Here is a 21,404-nt window from a genome sequence, read left to right on the forward strand (position 1 = left end):
GCAGCAGGGGGAAGCAGCAACGCTTCAGAGACGCATTTGCTTCCCCCAATCTTCGGGAGCGGAAGGCAGGATCATGACTAAGACTGGAAAGGCTGAGAAGCAAAAAGGGTGCATCCTGCCAGACTGCATGGTAATCTAAAGGTAAAGGTAAAGGTACCCCTGCCCGTACGGGCCAGTCTTGACAGACTCTAGGGTTGTGCGCCCATCTCACTTAAGAAGCCGGGGGCCAGCGCTATCCGGAGACACTTCCGCGTCACGTGGCCAGCGTGACATTGCTGCTCTGGCGAGCCAGAGCCGCACACGGAAACGCCGTTTACCTTCCCACTAGTAAGCGGTCCCTATTTATCTACTTGCACCCGGAGGTGCTTTCGAACTGCTAGGTTGGCAGGCGCTGGGACTGAACAACGGGAGCGCACCCCGCCGCGGGGATTCGAACCACTGACCTTTCGATCGGCAAGCCCTAGGCGCTGAGGCTTTTACCCACAGCGCCACCCCGCATGGTAATCTAATGGGGCCCAAATTATCTCTGCCCTGCCCTGTGCTCATCCCAGAACACTGTTTTGAAGTCAAGCAGAGGCCGATGCGCTGAGAAGATTCCCATTTGGCTAAGCATCAGGCTGATGGGGCTCGACCAGCCTCCCTCTGTCGTGATCTGTGCAGGCCCAGCTCTACTCCAGCTTCATTCAGTGGAAAAGCTACCTTTGCCAAACTGAAAGATCATAGAAGCTACTGTTGCTGAAACCCTATACCCAAAATACTCCTTCCTTCCCCACCACCACAACAGTGGTCTCAAATTATTTCGCCTTTTCTGAAATTCAGAGCTGAGTGTGGATCCTTACGTAGCCAAGACACACAGTTCACACACCAAATGTATCAGCAGAGGGAACCCAAAGGGTTAGGTAAAGGTAAAAGGACCCCTGACCATTAGGTCCAGTTGTGGCCAACTCTGGGGTTGCGCCGCTCATCTCGCTTTATTGACCGAGGGAGCCGGCATACAGCTTCCGGGTCATGTGGCCAGCATGACTAAGCCGCTTCTGGCGAACCAGAACAGCGCACGGAAATGCCGTTTACCTTCCCGCCAGAGCGGTACCTATTTATCTACTTGCACGTTGACATGCTTTTGAACTGCTAGGTGGGCAGGAGAAGGGACCGAGCAACGGGAGCTCACCCCGTCGTGGGAATTCGAACCGCCGACCTTCTGATCGGCAAGTCCTAGACTCTGTGGTTTAACCCACTGCGCCACCCAAAGGGTTACAGGACTACAATATATCTTCACAGGGGAGAACCTATAGGAGCCTGAAAACAGACCAGTGAGCATGAAACCAGGAATAATCAAATGTAGAATAGTCTTAAATGAAATACGTACCAGTGAACAAGGCAGCTCTGACCTCCAAGTCGGCATTCATGGATAAATTCAATGCTTTCTTTGAAGTGTCTGACCCTTAAAAATTAGACGTAGACTTGATTTAGTCCCAATTAAGCTAAGGGATTTCTTATTCCTCTGTCCCACTGATTTGGCTTCTGAAAGAGGTTTGCAGTATTGCCCAGTGCTGTATTTTAGAGAGACATGGTTGCCTTTGCAGCCAAATATTTGGATAGCAATGCAACATACTGAGTAACACCAACTTTGTGGGTTTCTGGGGACAAGGGCAAAAGCCTTCTTGTTCTCCCAGGCGTGTGGAACTTGATGTGGTTTGATTTGTGGCCTGTTCTTGCTTTTCATCTTTTCTTTGTGCGGGGAAGGACATTCCCCTTGTTACTGAAGGAGCGTCTCTACCCCCATCGCTCAGCTCTAGCTCTGAGGGCCTTCTGGTGGTTCTCTCACTGCAAGAAGTGAAGCTACAGGCAGTGGTGGAGCTTCATGCTCCGGCACCGGGGGGCGGAGAGCAGGTGGGGGCAGGGCTGGCGCACGTCCCAGGGGCATGGCGCCCAGCGCAGGCAGGGCAGCAGTTGCGACGTCACCCTTGGGATCGCGCTGCTGGGGGCGGTGCGCTCCCCCCGCACTCCTCTTCCTCCGCCAGTGGCTACAGGGAAACAGGCAAAGGGCCTTCTCAGTAGTGACACCCACCCTGCCAAACACCCTCACATCAGATGTCAAGGAGATGAATAACTATATAACCTTTAGAAGACATCTGAAGGCAGCCTTGTATAGGGAAGCTTTATAATGTGTAATGATTTCTTACGTTTTTATGAATGTATGTATGTATGATGGCTACCTTGCCAGTGATTATCACAAGAAAATCAAGGTACCAAGCGTCCTCCACCCTCATTTCTTCTTCCCAAATTCCCCGGCCTCCCACTTTTTGCAGCCAGTAAATTGGGTGGTGACATGTGGCTGTACATCCGGACCACACAGTGTGGTCCGGATGTATGAATAACACCAAGCAACTCAGTGGTTAGCAGCACACTCTGTGCACCAGGACCCCTTGGTCCAAGTCACAACTCCTTGGCTTGATCAAATCTCAGCCCAGCCATGAAGCCTATGGGTAACCTTAGGCAAGCTACAGCCACAGCTGTCAAGTCTAATAAAGAGATATTTTATTTATTTATTACATTTACCGTATTTTTCGCACCATAGGGCGCACCGGACCATAGGGCGCACCCAGTTTTTAGGGGGGGAATTCAAGAAAAAAATCTCCCCCCCCCCCGCAGCCCCAAAGAGCAGCGTACAGGCTGCACACAACCTCTCCCTGCCGGAGGGGTTGCGTGCAGCTATGGATCAAGCCAAGGCAGCGAGCGGGATGGATCCCGCTCGCTGTTTTGGCTTCCCCTTTAGCCCCGTGCAGCCTCTCCTTGGCGGAGGGGCTGCACAGGGCTTTCCTGGCTTTACTGGGAGGTAGGGGGATTCCCTCACCTCTCCCAAAAGCCCGCAGAAGCCGTGCAAACCCTTTAAAGAGATCGCGGCTTCTCCTGGCTTTCCTGGGAGGCGGGGGGATTCCCCCGCCTCCCGCAAAACCAGGCTCCCCCCCCCCGCCAGCCTTCTAGCCAAGTCGGGGGACAGCGGGAATGGCGCGCTGCGCCTCTCCTGCTGTCTCCCGAGTTTGCGGGGCTGGCGACGGGGAGGAGCAGGCTCCCCCCCCCCCGCCAGCCTTCTAGCCAAGTCGGGGGACAGCGGGAAGGGCGCGCTGCGCCTCTCCCGCTGCCCCCCGAGCTTGTGGGGCTGGCGGTGGGGCTCTCCTGAAGCCTGGAGAGCGAGAGGGGTCGGTGCGCACCGACCCCTCTCGCTCTCCAGGCTTCAGCGAAAGCCTGCATTCGCACCATAGGACGCACACACATTTCCCCTTCATTTTTGGAGGGGAAAAAGTGCGTCCTATAGTGCGAAAAATACGGTATATACCGCCTTTGTATTCCAAGGACCTTAACGTGGGGTCCTAGTCTACTTTATACAGCTGTTGTAAGGAGGGGTGGGATAATGGGTGATAAAATACAGTGGTACCTCAGGTTAAGTACTTAATTCGTTCTGGAGGTCTGTTCTTAACCTGAAACTGTTCTTAACCTGAAGCACCACTTTAGCTAATGGGGCCTCCTGCTGCCGCCGGAGCGCGATTTCCGTTCTCATCCTGAAGCAAAGTTCTTAACCTGAGGTACTATTTCTGGGTTAGCGGAGTCTGTAACTTGAAGCGTATGTAACCTGAAGCGTATGTAACCTGAGGTACCACTGTATAGTGTTAGTAGCTCATTTGAAGCAGCTGCTCCACGGCTGGGGACACTTCATCACCACCCACAGCACAGTCTGAAATAAACATTTGTACCCAACGCAGAAGAAATCCCCACAATCGTTCTCAGAGTGTAAACTTCCTAAATCTTACATCTGCAAGGCTAGAGTCTTCCCACCCACCCCTAGCTTTTCAGCTCAGCCTTGGGAAATTACAACCCCTTTTGTGGGGTTCATCTGCAGCTTAGACAACAATGTGTTGAGAGAAGGTACACATCATGGAGGATAAGTCTATCAGTGGCTACTAGCCACAAAGGGCATGTTCCATCTCCACTGTTGGAGGCACTATGCCAGGCATAGGTAAACTCTGCCCTCCAGACATTTGGGACTACAACTCCCATCATCCCTAGCTAACAGGACCAGTGGTCAGGGATGATGGGAATTGTAGTCTCAAAAAACATATGGAGGGCCGAGTTTGCCTATGCCTGCACTATGCCTTTGACTACTACTTGCTGGAAATCACCAGTGCTGTTGCAAACAGGTCCTTCTGACTGGCTTCCCATGGGCATACAGTTGGCCACGGAGAGAACAGGATGCTAAACTACATGGGCCTTTGGGGCTGACCCAGCAGGGCTCTTTGAATTTGTTCTTACTGCTGCAACAGGTCTTACAACTATTAAGAACCCATCTTCTCACTCTTGCCATTTTGTAGCGCCACTAGATGCTTGGGCCCTTCCTAGTGGCATAGCGTGGTTTGCCTGTGCCCAGGGCCACTCGGAAGGGGTGGTTGGGAGGGAGATGCATGGCATACACATGCACATTCAATGGCTTAACGATGTCCATGTCACCCGGGAGATTGCAGAGATAATAAAAGAAGAGTCATTACGTTGTCCGGAGAGGTACCGTATTTTTCGCCCTATAGGATGCACTTTTTCCCCTCCAAAAATGAAGGGGAAATGTGTGTGCGTCCTATGGGGCGAATGCAGGCTTTCGCTGAAGCCTGGAGAGTGAGAGGGGTCGGTGCGCACTGACCCCTCTCGCTCTCCAGGCTTCAGGAAGCTATCCGCAAGCCTTGGGAGCCCGCGGGAGTTCCCGCCGGGCTCCCTAGGCTTGCGGATAGCAGCCTGCATCCTAAACCCCAGGCTTGCGGATAGCAGCCTGTTCTGGGGGCTGGGGTCAGGGGAAGCTCGGGCTTCCCCAGCCCCGTGCCTGGGGGGGAAATAAAATTTTTTTTCTTTATTCCCCCCCCTAAAAAAAACTAGGTGTGCCCTATGGGCTGGTGCGCCCTATAGGGCGAAAAATATGGTAATTTCCCGGTTTGTTTTCAATGGAGCCCAGCTATATTGAGGCAGCACTGGGTGTTGAAATCTCACACATCCTAAAAATCTTGTGCCCGGGGCAGCAGCCGGTGTGGCCCACCCGAGGCAACGCAAGAGCCACGGGGGAATAAATGGAAGGCCCAGGGAAATCCAGAGCACAGGAGATCTGGGTCTTGGTTACTTAAATTGGGAAAGCTACCAGATCACACATACACAAAGGCATCTATTAGTATAGTCACGGTAACCACAGTGAGCAGCACAGTGTCTCAAGGGAACTCACTGAACCGAACAGCCATGCGGGGAAGCCTGTAACTCAGCGGTTAGGTTCATGTTTTGCATGCAGAAGGTACCAGGTTCTGCTGGGGGATTCCTCTTTGAAACCTGGTGAGCCATTGCCAGTCAGCATAGACAGTCCTGGCCTAGATGGACTTAACAATCTGCCTTGGAAGAAGGCAGCTCCTATGTCCCCATCTTGCCCTTTCGCCCAGTGACAGCACCAAGTACACATCTGGTTTCTGGGAAAGGGCTGGTAGCTCGTTCAACAACCAGTTCAGCAGGCCGGAAGGGCGACTCATTAGGAAACAGGGATCACACTGGGTTTTTTCCACGCGCACCATTTATAGTGGTCTGACAGCTGTTTGATCCAACGTTTTCAAGAGTGAATTTCTAGCTGCCCCGGCTGCACTTTTGGTCACACACTGCCATTATTAGACTGCGAGTGTGGGGTTTTCCTTTCCACACTAATGGCGGGTTGTGCCCAAGTTGAGAAATGTTCTGTGTCCGTTAGTCACACCCCTTGTGTATACTCTTGTGCTCCTCCAGCCCAGTACACACTGGAGTTAGGCGCATGCTTCCTTTGGGTATATATGTGTTTAATGCTCAACACCCTGTATGTAGTAATAATAATAATATTTTTTTATTTATACCCCACCCTTCCTGGTTCAGGAAACCAGGCTCAGGGCGGCTAACAACAAATTAAAAACACTTAATTGATGCTACAAAAAACCCACACAACAGCATAAAATACGGTATAAAGCGTAAATAACAATAAAATCAAAAATCAATTTAAGGGGGAAATTCATCCAATAAACATTAGATGATCACCAGGGCTAGCTGGCTAAATTAGTCCCACTTGGGCCAGCGAGGAGACCAGGGGAGAACCAGCTGTGGGATCTCAGAGCAGGCAATCTTCACAAAAAGGGGAGGGGAAGGGAAGGAAGGGGAACAAAAGATCAGGCCAGGTTCAAATTGAAAGCCAGGCGGAATAGCTCTGTCTTACAGGCCCTGCGGAAGGAAGTTAAATCCTGCAGGGTCCTTGTCTCAAGGGACAGAGCATTCCACCAGGTCGGAGCCATCACTGAGAAGACCCTGGCCCTGGTGAAGGATAATCTAACTTCCTTAGGGCCTGAGACCTCTAAACTATGATTATTCATGGACCTTAAGGTCCTCTGTGGGGCATACCAGGAAATTAGAAAAAGAGCCACATTTGTGCCTGAGCTATGGAAAACCTGGCTACTGTGATGAAATTTTGTCTGTAGCTAATGACTGCTGTCGTGGGCAGGACTTTGAGTCAGCACCATCATCTCTCTCTCTGCCATCTCTTTTCTTTGAGCTGAGATCACAGACCACTTGCACAGGTCAGAGGGGAAGGGGTGCAAGACAGGCATCTCCCAAACCGCACCCAACAACCCTTCCTGCACAGAAACTGGGACCATGATTGGTACATGCCACACAAATGGAAACAGCGAGGTTCCCTCACTGCAAGAAGCTAAGCTACAGGGAATCAGGCAGAGGGCCTTCTCTGGAGTGGAGCCCGACCTGTGGAACGCCCTCCCATCAGATGTCAAAGAGATAAACAACTACCTGACATTTAGAAGACATCTAAATTCAGATAATTTATTCAGACACCTTATTCAGATAAGGCAGCCCTGTTCCAGTAAGTTTTTAATGTGTGACATTTTAATGTATTTTTAATCTTCGTTGGAAGCCGCCCAGAGTGGCTGGGGAAACCCAACCAGATGGGTGGGGTACAAATAATAAATTACTATTACTATTCCGGATCTCTCCCAAAAGTTTGATTATTATTATTTTTTGCAATAGAAAGAAATGGATTTTTTGACTATATTGTTCTGGAACCATGCCATTTTTTAAAATAACAAAAAAACACCCAGCAACTATATCACTATAAATGGTAAGTTTGGAAAGGTCCTTAGACCAGGGGTCAGCAAACTTTTTCAGCAGGGGCCAGTCCACTGTCCCTCAGACCTTGTGGGGGGCCGGACTATATTTTGAAAAGAAGAAGAAGAACGAATTCCTATGCCCCCAAAATAACCCAGAGATGCATTTTAAATAAAAGCATACATTCTACTCATGTAAAAACACCAGGCAGGCCCCACAAATAACCCAGAGATGCTTTTCAAATAAAAGGAGACATTCTACTCATGTAAAAACACGCTGATTCCTCTACCGTCCATGGTCCGGATCTGGCCCCCAGGCCTTAGTTTGCCTACCCATTCCTTAGACTCACAACCTTCCAACATTTTGATTCACCTGGGTGGGGGGTGCCACACAATTCACTTCAGGGTGGTAGCTTTTCAAGACATCCAAATGCACCTGAATTCATTGAATCTGTAGCTGGAAACTCTTCCAATGATACAAAAACGTCACATCTCATTTTTTGCTTCAAATTATTATTCTTTTAAGTCTCTTAACTAATAGATAAAAAGTCTTAACTAGTCTAACACACAGATGACCGAAGAGGAACTGCAAAAAGGCTTAACACAGAGATAAGCCAAGAGGAACTGCAGAAACCATATCAGCAAAGAGGAATATCCTAAAGAACCCAACATGGTGCTTTGACGTCCCAGTAAGCAGCTGATTGTTGGGACTCTAAAGTGCTGCATCACTCAGTGTCATTGTAATGCCACATGATTGAACAGGAGGAGTTCCTGCCAACCTGTTATATTTAGCCCAAGGTGGGGGATAGATTTAGGGGACAGAGAATCTGGTCTGCTGGCCTGATCCAGTTCCCTAAGCCACATTAGAACCCTTGAGAACCACCAGGAAACACAGATGAAAATATTCCATGTGCCAAGCAGCAGCAGGGTATGGCACTGTATCTTCAGATCAGCAGATATAGGGAGTGTCAATTTCAGCCTCTCTCAATACTATTACAACTCTGTGAGGCTCTATGGGCATAAATGGAACTATATAAGCAACAAAAACCATGAAAAGAGGAAAGGTGCTCAAATATTGCTCCCCAGATCAGTATTCCCAACATGAACTGAAATAATCAATCAACCCATTTTTCAAGATATTTGGGATCTCTCTGTTGCATGAGAGAAGCAAATCTACTAAAAATATCTCTCGAAAGCATCAGGCCAAAGAGGCAGTGCTTTGATGTGAGAGAAAAAGGCAGCGCTACATTTCCTTCCGTAGGCACCAGGCAGGCCCTTTGAAACTACTTTTGTTTCTCTATAAAACAATTTATCAGGAAGTGGCTGAAACTCCCCTCCCTCCTCACCTCCCATACGCATAAACAGTGAAGACGAGAAGAAAAACTTGGTTCCTGTCCAAGTGTTCTTGTAAAGTTGATGCAATTACAGTGGTACCTTGGGTTAAGAACTTCATTCGTTCTGGAGGTCTGCGCTTAACCTGAGGTACCACTTTAGCTAATGGGGCCTCCTGCAGCCGCCAGGCCACTGCTGTGCAATTTCTGCTCTCATCCTGAAGCAAAGTTCTTAACCCGAGGTACTATTTCTGGGTTAGGGGAGTCTGTAACCTGAAGCGTCTGTAACCTGAAGCATATGTAACCTGAGGTACCACTGTACTCTTCAGAGTCAAGGTAGCCCAAAGCCCCTTTGCATGGTCAACCCAACCTGAGAACTGGCAACTCAAATGCAAGCTCCCCCAGCCAGCTATTGTGGCCTGCGAGGTGCATGACAATCTCTCCTCTCCTCTCCCCCCCTTCCCAATTCTTGCATTTCTAGGTTGGAGGCAACGAAAGAAAGGGGTTTTTAGAACATTTGGCTGCATTTGGCTTGGTGTATCTCCAGTTGTACAGACCTGTTTTAGGAGACTGTAGCCAGGCTCACAGACACCATGTTTCTGATTCCCATTATCTACCACTTTTCTATCCTGCCATAACTCTTCCAGGAACACTGATTCCTTTTATCCTCCCAACAACCTTAGGGCTGCCATACATCTGGAATTCCCAGACACAGCCAGGATTCGGCCGTCGTAAACAGCATTCGGGGGGAAATCACTGAAATGTCCAGGAAAATGAAGACATACGTCAACACGTCAGAAGTGTAGATTTTGGCAAGTTTCCTTAAAAATAGCTCTAAACTACTTCTTCTTCTTCTTCTTCTTCTTCTTCTTCTTCTTCTTCTTCTTTGAGATTTTGGCCAAAAATTTTAAAAAGCTCAACAACTTTTGTGTTTTTGAAATATGGCAGATAAGGAGACATCAACTTGCTCAAAGCTACCTAGGAAACCTCATGGCACAGATAGACATTTGAGCTCAGATCTCCCGAGTCAAAGAGTCCACCATTACACCTATCTCTCACCAGTAACAGGACTTTTAGACATAGGGCTGTATCCAGCAAACTTCTACACATAGTAGAGCCAACGAAATGAAGGGACACAAACCAGCCCATTAACTTAAGCGAAACTATTCTGCGTAGGATTAGCACAGAATACCGCCACCTGTTGCATGTAAAAATAAAAAGGAAAATGGAGTCGTTAAGAAATCAAAGATATTTACATATCCAAGAGGGAGGCATTCCATATCAAACAGTACCGGGTCTATAGTTCATTTGTCTAGTGTTGCCATTAAAAAAAAAATACTTACAAATTCTGTGAGGGCGAATCTGCAGCAGGAATGCACAGATACTTCACTCCCTGCATTAAAAAACAATATAAATATATCAAGGAAGAGAAAGTGCACACACATTCAAAGACTGTCTTCTTTCATTTGGTGCTGCTCCCGGGAAGCCATTTTAAGACCTGGTTTCATCGGCGCACGATCACAAACCACCACGTACCCAGACGTCAAAGTGAATTCTGGCAGTGGAAACATTACCTCCAGCCCTTCTGTTGCATTTGTCATTTTAACATGTCTTGTTTGTCCTGCAATGCTATAAATTGCTAATGTGCTATTTTACACAACTTACCACTTTCTTAAAATGAATGTAGATTAAGTAAGTGTGCATTCAATGTTGGTTGGGGAAGGCTGTTACTATTTGCCGTGCTATACTGAATTAGTTAAATAAGTAATGGAAAGCAAAGAGTAACGGTGTAGCATGGGTATTACTTTTTAATAGATGTTTTCGTTCTCAAGATTATTACAGTGCTGAGCTGAATGAAGCCTTCCCTCCCCACAATAAAACGTATTCTTAATCAGTCCTCACCAAAATAATTCAATCTCAGACAGAGTTAGAAGTGGGCGTCTCGGTAGTAAGACAGAAAGAAACCTAAGCTAAAAATTGCTTCACTATTTCCATTCTACTGATTTCATAATGGGAAATTAAAAGAAACTTTATTGGATGTTAATGACAATATGAATTAAAATGTAAAATACAATCAAGGTAACTAGTTGTATCTGTAAATGAATATAGACAAACAACAAGATGTATATATACAGAAAAAATTATTTGTATATAGACACTGTACGGATAAAGTTGAAAGAAGAACAACAATATACAAAATCAATAAAGACAATGCGAAAAACTTAGAGACGACATTAAAAAGCCAGAAGAGGGAAGGAGGGAAGTCAACTCATAGGAGTAAATGTACAGTGGTGCCTCGCAAGACGAAAAGAATCCGCTCTCTAATTCTCTTCGTCTAGCGGTTTTTTCGTCTTGCGAAGCAAGCCCATTGACGGATTAGCGGATTAGCGCTATTAGCGGCTTATCGGCTTATCAGATCAGCTGATAAGTGGCTTAGCGGCTTAGAAAAGGGGGGGTGAAGGGGGGAAAAACCCGCAGGAACTCGCAAGACATTTTCGTCTTGCGAAGCAAGCCCATAGGAGATTCGTTTTGCGAAGCACCTCCAAAACGGAAAACCCTTTCGTCTAGCGGGTTTTCCGTCTTGCGAGGCATTCGTCTTGCAGGGCACCACTGTAAATGTAAATTAATGTGTATATGTATAGTATGTAATCATAAAATCAATAAAGATTATATTTTTTAAGAAAATTGCTTCACTAGATACATATAACTCATGGAAGAGTCTCATCTAGTGCAACATTTCAACAGCAGCCAGTCAGACAACATTGAAACTTTAAAAGCTGGGCACAAAGATGATACTCCATTCCGCACTGGAAGCCAACTTAAACCAAGACAGACCTTTGACCAATCTTAAAGACTCATAGAACTGTAGTGCTGGATGGGACCGTCTTGCTAAGTGCTGCGTATATAGAATGACATCTCTCTACAGGATCCTTCCTTGGTATCCTCCAAATGAATTGGACTACAACTCCCATGAGCACCAGGCAGCACAATCAAAAACGTATGGGGGGGCACCAGGTTGGGGAAGGGTGCTCTAGGGCAGGGGCAGCCAATATGGTGGCTTCCAGGTGTTGTTGGATTCTCGGTTCCATCAGCCCCAGCCAGCATGGCATGGGACGATGGGAACAGTAGTCCATCAACATCCGGACGGCACCAGGATGCCCAAAGGCCAGGGTAGCCAACATGGTGCCCTCCGCATGTACAGTGGTAACTCGGGTTAAGAACTTATGTCATTCTGGAGATCCGTTCTTAACCTGAAACTGTTCTTAACCTGAAGCACCACTTTAGCTAATGGGGCCTCCCACTGCCGCCATGCAATTTCTGTTCTCATCCTGAAGCAAAGTTTTTAACCCGAGGTACTATTTCTGGGTTAGCGGAGTCTGTAACCTGAAGCATGTGTAACCCGAGGTACCACTGTAGATGAATTACAACTTTCATCAAGCCTGACCACCGGCCATGCTGGCTGGGGGCTGATGGGCGTTGGGAGTCAAACAGCATAAGGAGAGAACCACAATGGCCCTGTTTTGTGTGTGGGATTCCACCACATGCAGGTTGCACAATAGCTTGGGCAACAAATCCATTCCCGTCGCCCACAAAACTAGACTTCTCTGCAATAAGGCTGGTCCTGGAGAAATGTATTGGAAACTACAAGGTAACAACTACTTGATGGGAAGTCATGTAACCTGCCTGTGAACAAATGCTCTGAATAGAATATTGGACTAGTAGAATTCATGCCAAACTCCTGAGTTACGGAATCTCTCCCTTAGATTCCCTTAATCTAGATCAAATCATTGCTCTAAGACTGATCCGCCAAAGACTGGACGACATTGATTTACAGCGAAACTATACGCTGGGGGGAGGTGTTTGTTCGCCCCAGAACATTGGTATCACTTTAACTTACTGCGTTCCATCATACCTCTCCTCCCTTTCGTCTGTTGCCCATAGGCTGGCCTTCACCAAAGCGAGGTTTAACGTTTTTCCCTCCAATGTCCTGAGACAGATTCTCAAAGGGACAAGCCTCCACCATGTGCGAATGTGATAGGGAGACGCCGGAGTCGCTTCAGCACATTATGTTCACTTGCCCCTTGTTCAATGTGCCACTTGCCCCTTGTTCAATGTGCCACAAATGCTCAATGAACAGTGGGTACCACGTGAGCCCCCCACAAACTGTGCAAACGCATCAGAATCAATGCTCACAAGTCACCTGGAAATGGCTTCAGTGTTGCACTGCTTCAGAATAAGAAGATAGCTTTCTGTTAGAATTGCCACTGATGGAGCCAGTAAGAAATCCTCGTAAGAACAGACCTGCCCTTGCACTTATAACACACAGCTAAGGGACATTGGTGGCGCTGTGGGTTAAACCACAGAGCCTAGGACTTGCTGATCAGAAGGTCGTGGTTCGAATCCCCATGATGGGGTGAGCTCCCGTTGCTCGGTCCCTGCTCCTGCCAACCTAGTAGTTCGAAAGCATGTCAAAGTGCAAGTAGATACAGTGGTGCCCCGCAAGACGAATACCTCGCAAGACGGAAAACTCGCTAGACGAAAGAGTTTTCTGTTTTGGAGGTGCTTCGCAAAACGAATCTCCTATGGGCTTGCTTCGCAAGACGAAAATGTCTTGCGAGCTCCTGCGGGGTTTTTTTTCCTTTCCCCCCCTTTTTCTAAGCCGCTAAGCCGCTTATCAGCTGATCCGATAAGACGAAGAGAATCACGGAACGGATTCTTTTTGTCTTGCGAGGCACCACTGTAAATAGGTACCGCTCCATCGGGAAGGTAAACGGTATTTCCGTGTGCTGCTCTGATTTACCAGAAGTGGCTTAGTCATGCTGACCACATGACTCAGAAGCAGTACTCCGGCTCCCTCGGCCAATAAAGCGAGATGAGTGCTGCAACCCCAGAGTCGGTCACGACTGGACCTAATGGTCAGGGGTCCCTTTACCTTTACCTTAAGTTCAATACTTAAAGTCTACGCTTATTTTACCTATGAATGCTAAACCTGCTCTACTGCTTCAATCTAAATGCCACTGCTTAAAAACAAGATTTGCAAGAATTGTTCCCCCCCCTTTTCCATGCTTTATTAATTGAAAATTGAATAACAGAAATTATCATTAGATGTTGAAGACAGCATAAAAAGTAACAAAAGAAAAAAAATCTACAGTCGTTCATTCCTCAGTTATTTTCTTTTTACACCTTTCTGCAATTGATTTCAACGTGACCTCCGATCTTTCCATTATGTTCCCAGATTATATTTCTTGGATGCGCACTTAACTTTATTTTCTCCATGTTGTTTGACTAACTTTAAGTCTTCTAATATTATCCTATTCACTCACAGAAGTTAAGTTCAATCAATACCTGCCAACAGATTAATATTTTGACAATGTTCTTTTACATAAACTCTATATATGCCCCACTCTCTGATAAATTTTTCATCTGTAACGTCTCATAACCTCACTGATAGTCTCGCTAGTTCAGCATACTCTCTGAGTTTATTTTGCCAGTCTTATTTGGATGGATATCTTTTCCCTTCCAGCCTTTTGCAATTAAAATTCTGGCAGCAACTGTAACATACATAAAAGGGTAAAGGTAAAGGTACCCCTGCCCGTACAGGCCAGTCGTGTCTGACTCTAGGGTTGTGCGCCCATCTCACTTAAGAGACCGGGGGCCAGCGCTGTCTGGAGACACTTCTGGGTCACGTGGCCAGTGTGACGAAGCTGCTCTGGCGAGCCGGCATCAGCGCAGCACATGGAAACGCCATTTACCTTCCCGCTATAAAGCGGTACCTATTTATCTACTTGCACTTAGGGGTGCTTTCGAACTGCTAGGTGGGCAGGAGCTGGGACCGAAAGATGGGAACTCACCCCACCGCGGGGATTCGAACCGCCGACCATGCAATCGGCAAGCCCTAGGCACTGAGGTTTTACCCACAGCGCCACCCGCGTCCCCCAACATACATAAAGACTCTCCTAAACTTTTTGTGAATTTCATTACCCATAATTCCTAGCAGGAAGGCTTCCGAATTTTTAGGGAAGGAGCATTTGAACATTTTTTTCTGCTTGTTATAAATCATTTTCCAGAACTGTCTAATCTTATTACAGTTCCACCACATGTGGATCCATGTGCCTTCAGCCTCCCTGATTTGCAATAATTGTTATATATATATATATATATATATATATATATATATATATATATATATATGCTTTCGTAGATTTTCACGGGTACAGGAATGCAGGTTTTGGTGTCTTCGGGTGTCTTCCCGTGTAAGAGTCGGGGTGTCTGTGCGACGTTTCGACGAGGTCTCACTCGTCATCTTCAGGCTGGTGCTTTCGGCTTCTTGTTACTGGAACAGAGCAGAATCTGGTGTTTGAGTTCCTATAAATACTGTTGAGGGGTGTGGTGTATAGCCTCCAACGTTCTGGGCAGAGAGGAAGTTCCTAGATTAGTGTGCCTTTTCTTCTTTTGTTCCTTAATTACTTGAGGGATATCTTGAGTGATTTCATGAGTGATATTCTGAATACCACTGGGTGGGTCATTAAGTGTAGATTAGTTGCTAAAGCTTTCGTGTCTTGACCTCTTGAGCTTGTGAAGAGTTTTTCTGAGAAGATGGCTGTGCTGCATTTAGTTGTGCTCTGGCTTGGCTTCGTGTATAGGGGCGAGCTGTGGTTTTGTGCCTTGTGCCAGCCAGATCTGTGTAGGGATTGCAGGGGGGTGCAGCATCCGGAGGTGCCACTATAGTTTGGCTACTGGATGGAGTCTGTAATATGTCTGTGGAGAGGGTCTGGGTTTGGGTCTGGTGTGGTTGATTGGTGACGGCGTTCTGTGTGCCTCTGGTTCTGGTGTCGGTTTTTGTGGGGAGGGCTAATTTCCAGATGTCTGGCAGGCGGGACGTGTCGTCACGCTTGTTCATGTTGTGAGGGTGTTTCTCTATCTCGATGGCTTCCATGATTATTCTCTTGTGGTGATGTTCCATGTTAAAGAGCAATTTGGAATCTGCAAAATTAATTTCGTGTCCTGTTTCTTTCATGTGTTGGAAAAGAGAGGAAGTTTTTTCTTCTTTTTTGACGGCATTCTTGTGTTCTGCGATACGTGCATTTATTCGTCTGTTTGTTTGTCCAATGTACGTGGCTGGGCAGACTTTGCAGGGTATTTCATAGACCCCTTGGTTTTCCAGCTGGATTTTGTCTTTTGGGTTTCTGAGGATATTGGCTATTTTTTGGTTGGTGCAGAAGGCTGTTTTGATATTGTGTTTATGGAGGATTTTGCTGATTTTGTCTGTAGTGCCCTTGATATAAGGAAGGAGGGCCATGCCATTGTTTTCTTCTGTGTCTTGGTTTTTGGGGGGTGTTTCTTTTTGGATTAGCTTCGTAACCCTGTTTTTCTGGTATCCATTGGCGATTAACACATTTGAGAGATTCTGTAACTCAGTTGTCAAGTGGTCTTTGTCAGCCAGGCGTTTGGTTCTGGAGATGAGAGTCTTGGCTACGGAGTTTATTTGTGCAGGGTGGTGGTGTGATTGTGCATGTAAGTAGCGGTTGGTGTGTGTTTTTTTCCGGTAGATAGTGTGTCCTAGGGAGCCATCAGGTTTTTGTAGATTAGGACGTCAAGAAAGGGGAGTTGGTTGTTGTCTTCTATTTCCATAGTGAATTGTATTTTGGGGTGTAGGCTGTTGAGATGTGTGAGGAAGCTATCTAGTTTTTCTTTCCCGTGTGGCCAAATTACAAAGGTGTCGTCAACATATCTGAGCCAAAGTTTGGGTTTGTGTTCTGACTTGTCTAAAGCATTGGTTTCAAAGTGTTCCATGTACAAATTTGCGATGACCGGTGAGAGGGGTGATCCCATAGGTGCTCCTTCTATCTGTTTGTATCTTTGTCCATTGTGGATGAAGTACGTGTTGGTTAGGCAGTGGTTGGTCAGGTCCAGGATGTATTTGGGGGGGTTGTATTTGTTTTGAATGGCTGTCAAGGCTTCATTAATGGGCACTTGAGTGAAGAGAGATACAACATCGAAGCTCACAAGTAGGTCATCGGGATGTAGGTATTGCTTCTTTATTGTTTCTATGAACTGGAAGGAGTTAGTAACGTGTGAAGCGATGGATTCTGCATAGGGCTGAAGTTGCTTAGCGAGAAATTTAGCGAGATTTTTGTAGAGGTGAGCCTATGGAGCTGACTATTGGTCTGAGTGGTGTTCCTTCTTTGTGTATCTTGGGGAGACCGTAGAGTTTGGGGCATCTGGATGATTTTGGGGCATCTGGATGATTTTTAAGTATATATATACTTAATGACCCACCCAGTGGTATTCAGAATATCACTCATGAAATCACTCAAGATATCCCTCAAGTAATTAAGGAACAAAAGAAGAAAAGGCACACTAATCTAGGAACTTCCTCTCTGCCCAGAACGTTGGAGGCTATACACCACACCCCTCAACAGTATTTATAGGAACTCAAACACCAGATTCTGCTCTGTTCCAGTAACAAGAAGCCGAAAGCACCAGCCTGAAGATGACGAGTGAGACCTCGTCGAAACGTCGCACAGACACCCCGACTCTTACACGGGAAGACACCCGAAGACACCAAAACCTGCATTCCTGTACCCGTGAAAATCTACGAAAGCATATATATATATATATATATATATATATATGAGGGATGTGTTCAATATTGCAGGGCTCATTTTGCAGTCGTAGTTGATCAAAAGCAGAATCCTTCCTGTGCACACCCGCATACAAGCTGTCTAAGAATTGTCCCAAAATGACCTCCAATTGTCAACAAGCCACTGTTCTAGTGCAATATATTCTATCTATCTATCATCTATCTATCTATCTAGCATCCATCTATTTTTGATATGTATACATTACATTCAACAACAACAAACTTTGCTGCTTATTATGTAAGCAGACTTCATCGGGGGTTTTGTGGCTAAGTGTGGACGACTAAAGGAAATCTGACTGCAAGAGAAAAGGGGAAACGACAGCCACCAGTGTAACTGATTCAAGGTGCAGATAATATCGACGGCAAGGCTGGTGAATACATGGCAGTGGGGTGAATGGAAGACCCGGCCGATTCCAGCTGGTCTTTGAATCACATCCCCTGCAGGTCCAATTTCAATGGTTCTGTGGTATTGTGAGCAACTTCATCCAATCTGCATTGAATTTCACAATATAAAGAGCAGGATAGATGCATAAAAATTGGGTTACTTATGTATGGTGAGGGAAGCAGCAACAAACATAGTTGCCAGGCATGAGCAGTTTCATGCAAATTCCCAATTTTGTGTAGGTATTTTCTAAGCAGCGCCATAACAAAAATCTGTCTTATCACAGGTCATCATGACAAGAGCCTCACCCTGAAACTTACTACATCAGGGTTGCACACCCCACAACTGTCCCAGAAAAACAGGGACATTCATTTTTTCCTGCGAGAGCATGGTGGATATTTTGGCCACCGTGGTCTCATGTGATTTCGGGGTGCCCTCTCACCCCCTCAAAACACAATCTCACACATTTTGGGGCACTATGCCTGAAAAAAAGCTTTTGGCGGGCACGATCTTGTGTGGTGCCCAAAAATGCACTTTTTGGGTCCAGTGTCCCCAAAAGTGCTTTCTTTGGGACTGCAATCTCGCGCAGGTCACATGACTCACGTGGGAGTGCGGCCCCGGAATATGGTGTTCTCATTTTTCCTGACATCATGTTGGAGGGTATGGGGTTGCTGGCATAATATCTAGAGTGGGACATCAACCAGCAAAAACCAAAACTCAGTCAAAATACAACAAGGCCAATTTCTCCAAATTCCAGTGCCTTCGAAAAGGCGTGCATTGGAAGCCAATAAATTCATTTTCCTCTCAGTTTTCTATTTCATCAGACAAGAGTAACCACAAAGAGAAGCTTTTTTATTTCTCTTTAGGCCCTGAAAGTCAAGCGAACTGTTAAACCGATACAAAGGGAGAGTTAACAAAACTAGCGCAAGTATTCAGATTTCAAGATTGTCATAGCTGAAAGAAGCAAGAGTTCAGCTCTGCAGAATGTCTGATATTCGCTCTTATTACTCTAACAGCCATCATGCTGGTACCAGGTCAAGATGCTGGGAAATTCTGATGCTAGGTAAATTGCCTCACCAGGGCTTTGCCCAGATAAAAACTACTCACTCAATTTTACATTTTAAAGAAAAGCTGTCATCAAATTTTACATATATTTCAGATTTTCCAAACCCATATATTCGTTTTCAGTTAACAGGAAAATCACGGCAGTAAGTATTTTAAGCTAGTTACCAGATTTGCTCATGAAACCCACAATGAGTTCTACATTTATATAGAAAATACAAATAAAAATTGTATAAAGAAAATGCTTTAAAATTTCTAGGGCATGGAACTGAATAGCTGGCTATCTCTTTAGAAAGGTATTTTAGCTTCTGTTTTAACACTCTGGAGAACCGACAACAATTTGAAAATTCTGATTCACAATTTTGTTAGCCACATAACACCACTTCTGATTCTGAAGGAGACAGACCACTCAGTAATTGTTGTTGTTTTTAACTAGGTCCCAATTCTTGTTCATTTAAAAGAATAAAGAATGAGCAAACGCAGGATAGTAAGATCTCCAGAATGTACAATAGCAACTTGCATTCAGTTGCTATAAATGAATGTGAACAACAATTTTTTTAAGAAAGTTATGAAGCCAAAGAGTTTATTTCAAAGAAACATAAATGAAACAAATGTCCACATTAAAGATCATTAAACCAATTGTTTCATTCTTATATACACATTCTCAGCGAAAAGAATAATACTTATTCAAGTTCTTTAAGCTAGTAATCCAAGTACTCTAAATTTGTCATGAATGAAGAAAATGTAACCATCTACTTTTAAGTACATTCTATCAGTTACATGCTGTTCAAACAAATTTAGGTTCAGATATTTAATTCCCCTGATCTAACACCAATCTCCCGTTTGAAAGTTTGATTTGAGACTTCAGAAACTTTGAAACTTTAGATGCCTATCTTCTCGGAGATGTATGAATCATCATCTTTTTTAAATGGAAAGGGCAATAACCAATCAGGACTTTTGAGCTGTCCTAAATGACCACAAATTTCTAGGCTGAAATTAAGCAGTTTAAAAAGAAAGAAAGAAAGGCCTTATTTTTGGCATTGAACTTCTCGGTATTTAAATTTATGTAAACCTTTCAACGACAGCTTCCAAGAAACACTTTAAGAGCCAAAAACAAAACCTCGGGGCACCTCATTTTGAAGGAAGATGCAAATAAAAACCCTCAAACACCTGGCAAGTTCTTTCAGGTTAGCCCAGAAAAAAAAACCCCATGTGTTATTTTGACTTGCCACATCAACAGATGAGGGGTGGACATACCTCTTTCGAATGAGAGGCATTTCATCAAAACGGCTTAATTAGGAAACAGTTGGTTTCTCAAGGTTTTCTCAAACACAACAAGAGGTTATCAAGAGTTCTGCCCAGTACAGCTAAAGAACCGCTTCGGGGGAGAAAAAACCCCAGTAATTTGTTTATTTGTCCTTTCAGTTGCTTTAAGGAGCAGTCACCCAAGTACAGTACAAATGCTCATGACTCATTTTATTATTGAAAATATTCAAAAGTTTCAGCAATAAGCAAAGCCATTTCGCTGTTATTTTATCGTTGAAATATTTGTTGAAAACACATGAGGGAAACAGGCTGTGTAAAATTCAAATACAAGAAGGCAACCAACTAAGGTGGATTGTGCAATTGTTTCCGAACTCAAGAGACTAACCGACCAGGACAGGTTCCATTCCACCACTAATAAAAGTGGTTGTTGAATCACAATCTTAAGATTGAATTTGCTTCGGAAATGCCCTGACCATCCTTGAGCGTTGTTCCTATTGACCTCGCCTTACAAAAACAGATCCTCATGCAACTGAATTCCTGGTCTTGAGAACCAAAATATAAGAAACATTAAAACTCCAATGGTAAACTCTTGAACTAAAACTTCTTCAGGCAAAGTAAAAAAACGATCATTTCAAGTAAACCTAATGCTTCTCTAAAGAGATCAGTGGAACCTTGGCTTTCCCCAGATTCCAAGCAATTGTTTTCATATCACAATTCTGTTTGATTCTTTAACGCCATGAGGGCACAGACTACAGAAGTGGCAAGGGGATGTCCTGCCCTCAGCTTGGAGAATAAAATTAAAATTCAAATGTGCTTAGTAACAGGGAAACTGATCAACCCATCAAATGAAATCCGACAGTGCTTCACACACAGAAAGATCTCAAATTCAAAACAGAGAAACATTTAATTAGCCTGTACTATGAAACCTCTCAATCTTAAAAGCCACAAATCTGACGGTAAATTGATAAAACGGATCGAGGTGTGATGAAATTTACAGCACCATTCCCCGCAGAATTGCAGCTGTGAAGAGGTCAACTGCATCCTGTAACTAAAGAAAAATAAAATTGCCTCCCAGATCTCTTCAGTCAATTCATAAAGCATTAAGAGTGAACAATCATCCCTATTATAATCTGGAACAAATCCAAGTCAATGTCTTATTGACTATTTTTTGAAGATGTACATGCACGACTCATGTGAAACTATCCTGCCAGAAGCATATAGGTGGAATGGTGTTGTTTTTTCTTAGCAGAGTTCCCCCCATCAGTTTTGTAAAACGTGAACTTGCTGTGAAAATTTACCCTGTAAACTCTGAAAGACATGTTAGTCAGGGTGCCCTTGTGCCTTTAAATTTAGACCTTCTTAAAAGTGTGCATCCACATCCAAAAAGAATAGATGCCAGAACTCCCACTGATTTTTAACCTCAGTGCTATCCAATTCAATCCACCTGTACTATACATTTAAAGCAGTATCATGCCAGTCATGGCTTCCTCTGAAGAATCCTTTCTAGGGTGCTGAGTGTAGGAAATTCCTATTCCTCTCGCAGAGCTACAATTTCCAGAGTGGTTTAA

General features: G+C 45.1%; 1 protein-coding gene across 1 annotated transcript in view; it reads right to left on the reverse strand.

The window, feature by feature from the left end:
• Positions 1 to 21,404, reverse strand: part of DUSP22 (dual specificity phosphatase 22) — a 50,790-nt gene that overhangs the window by 12,367 nt on the left and 17,019 nt on the right. The window contains exons 4-5 of the mRNA XM_082234686.1: positions 9,826 to 9,875; positions 1,367 to 1,441 (exon numbers count right to left, since the gene is read on the reverse strand). Coding sequence (XP_082090812.1) covers positions 1,367 to 1,441; positions 9,826 to 9,875 — 125 coding nt within the window. The remainder of the gene's footprint in view (positions 1 to 1,366; positions 1,442 to 9,825; positions 9,876 to 21,404) is intronic.

Source organism: Podarcis vaucheri, assembly GCF_965113315.1.
Source record: "Podarcis vaucheri genome assembly, chromosome: 8".
NCBI classification, from domain to species: Eukaryota; Metazoa; Chordata; class Lepidosauria; order Squamata; family Lacertidae; genus Podarcis; species Podarcis vaucheri.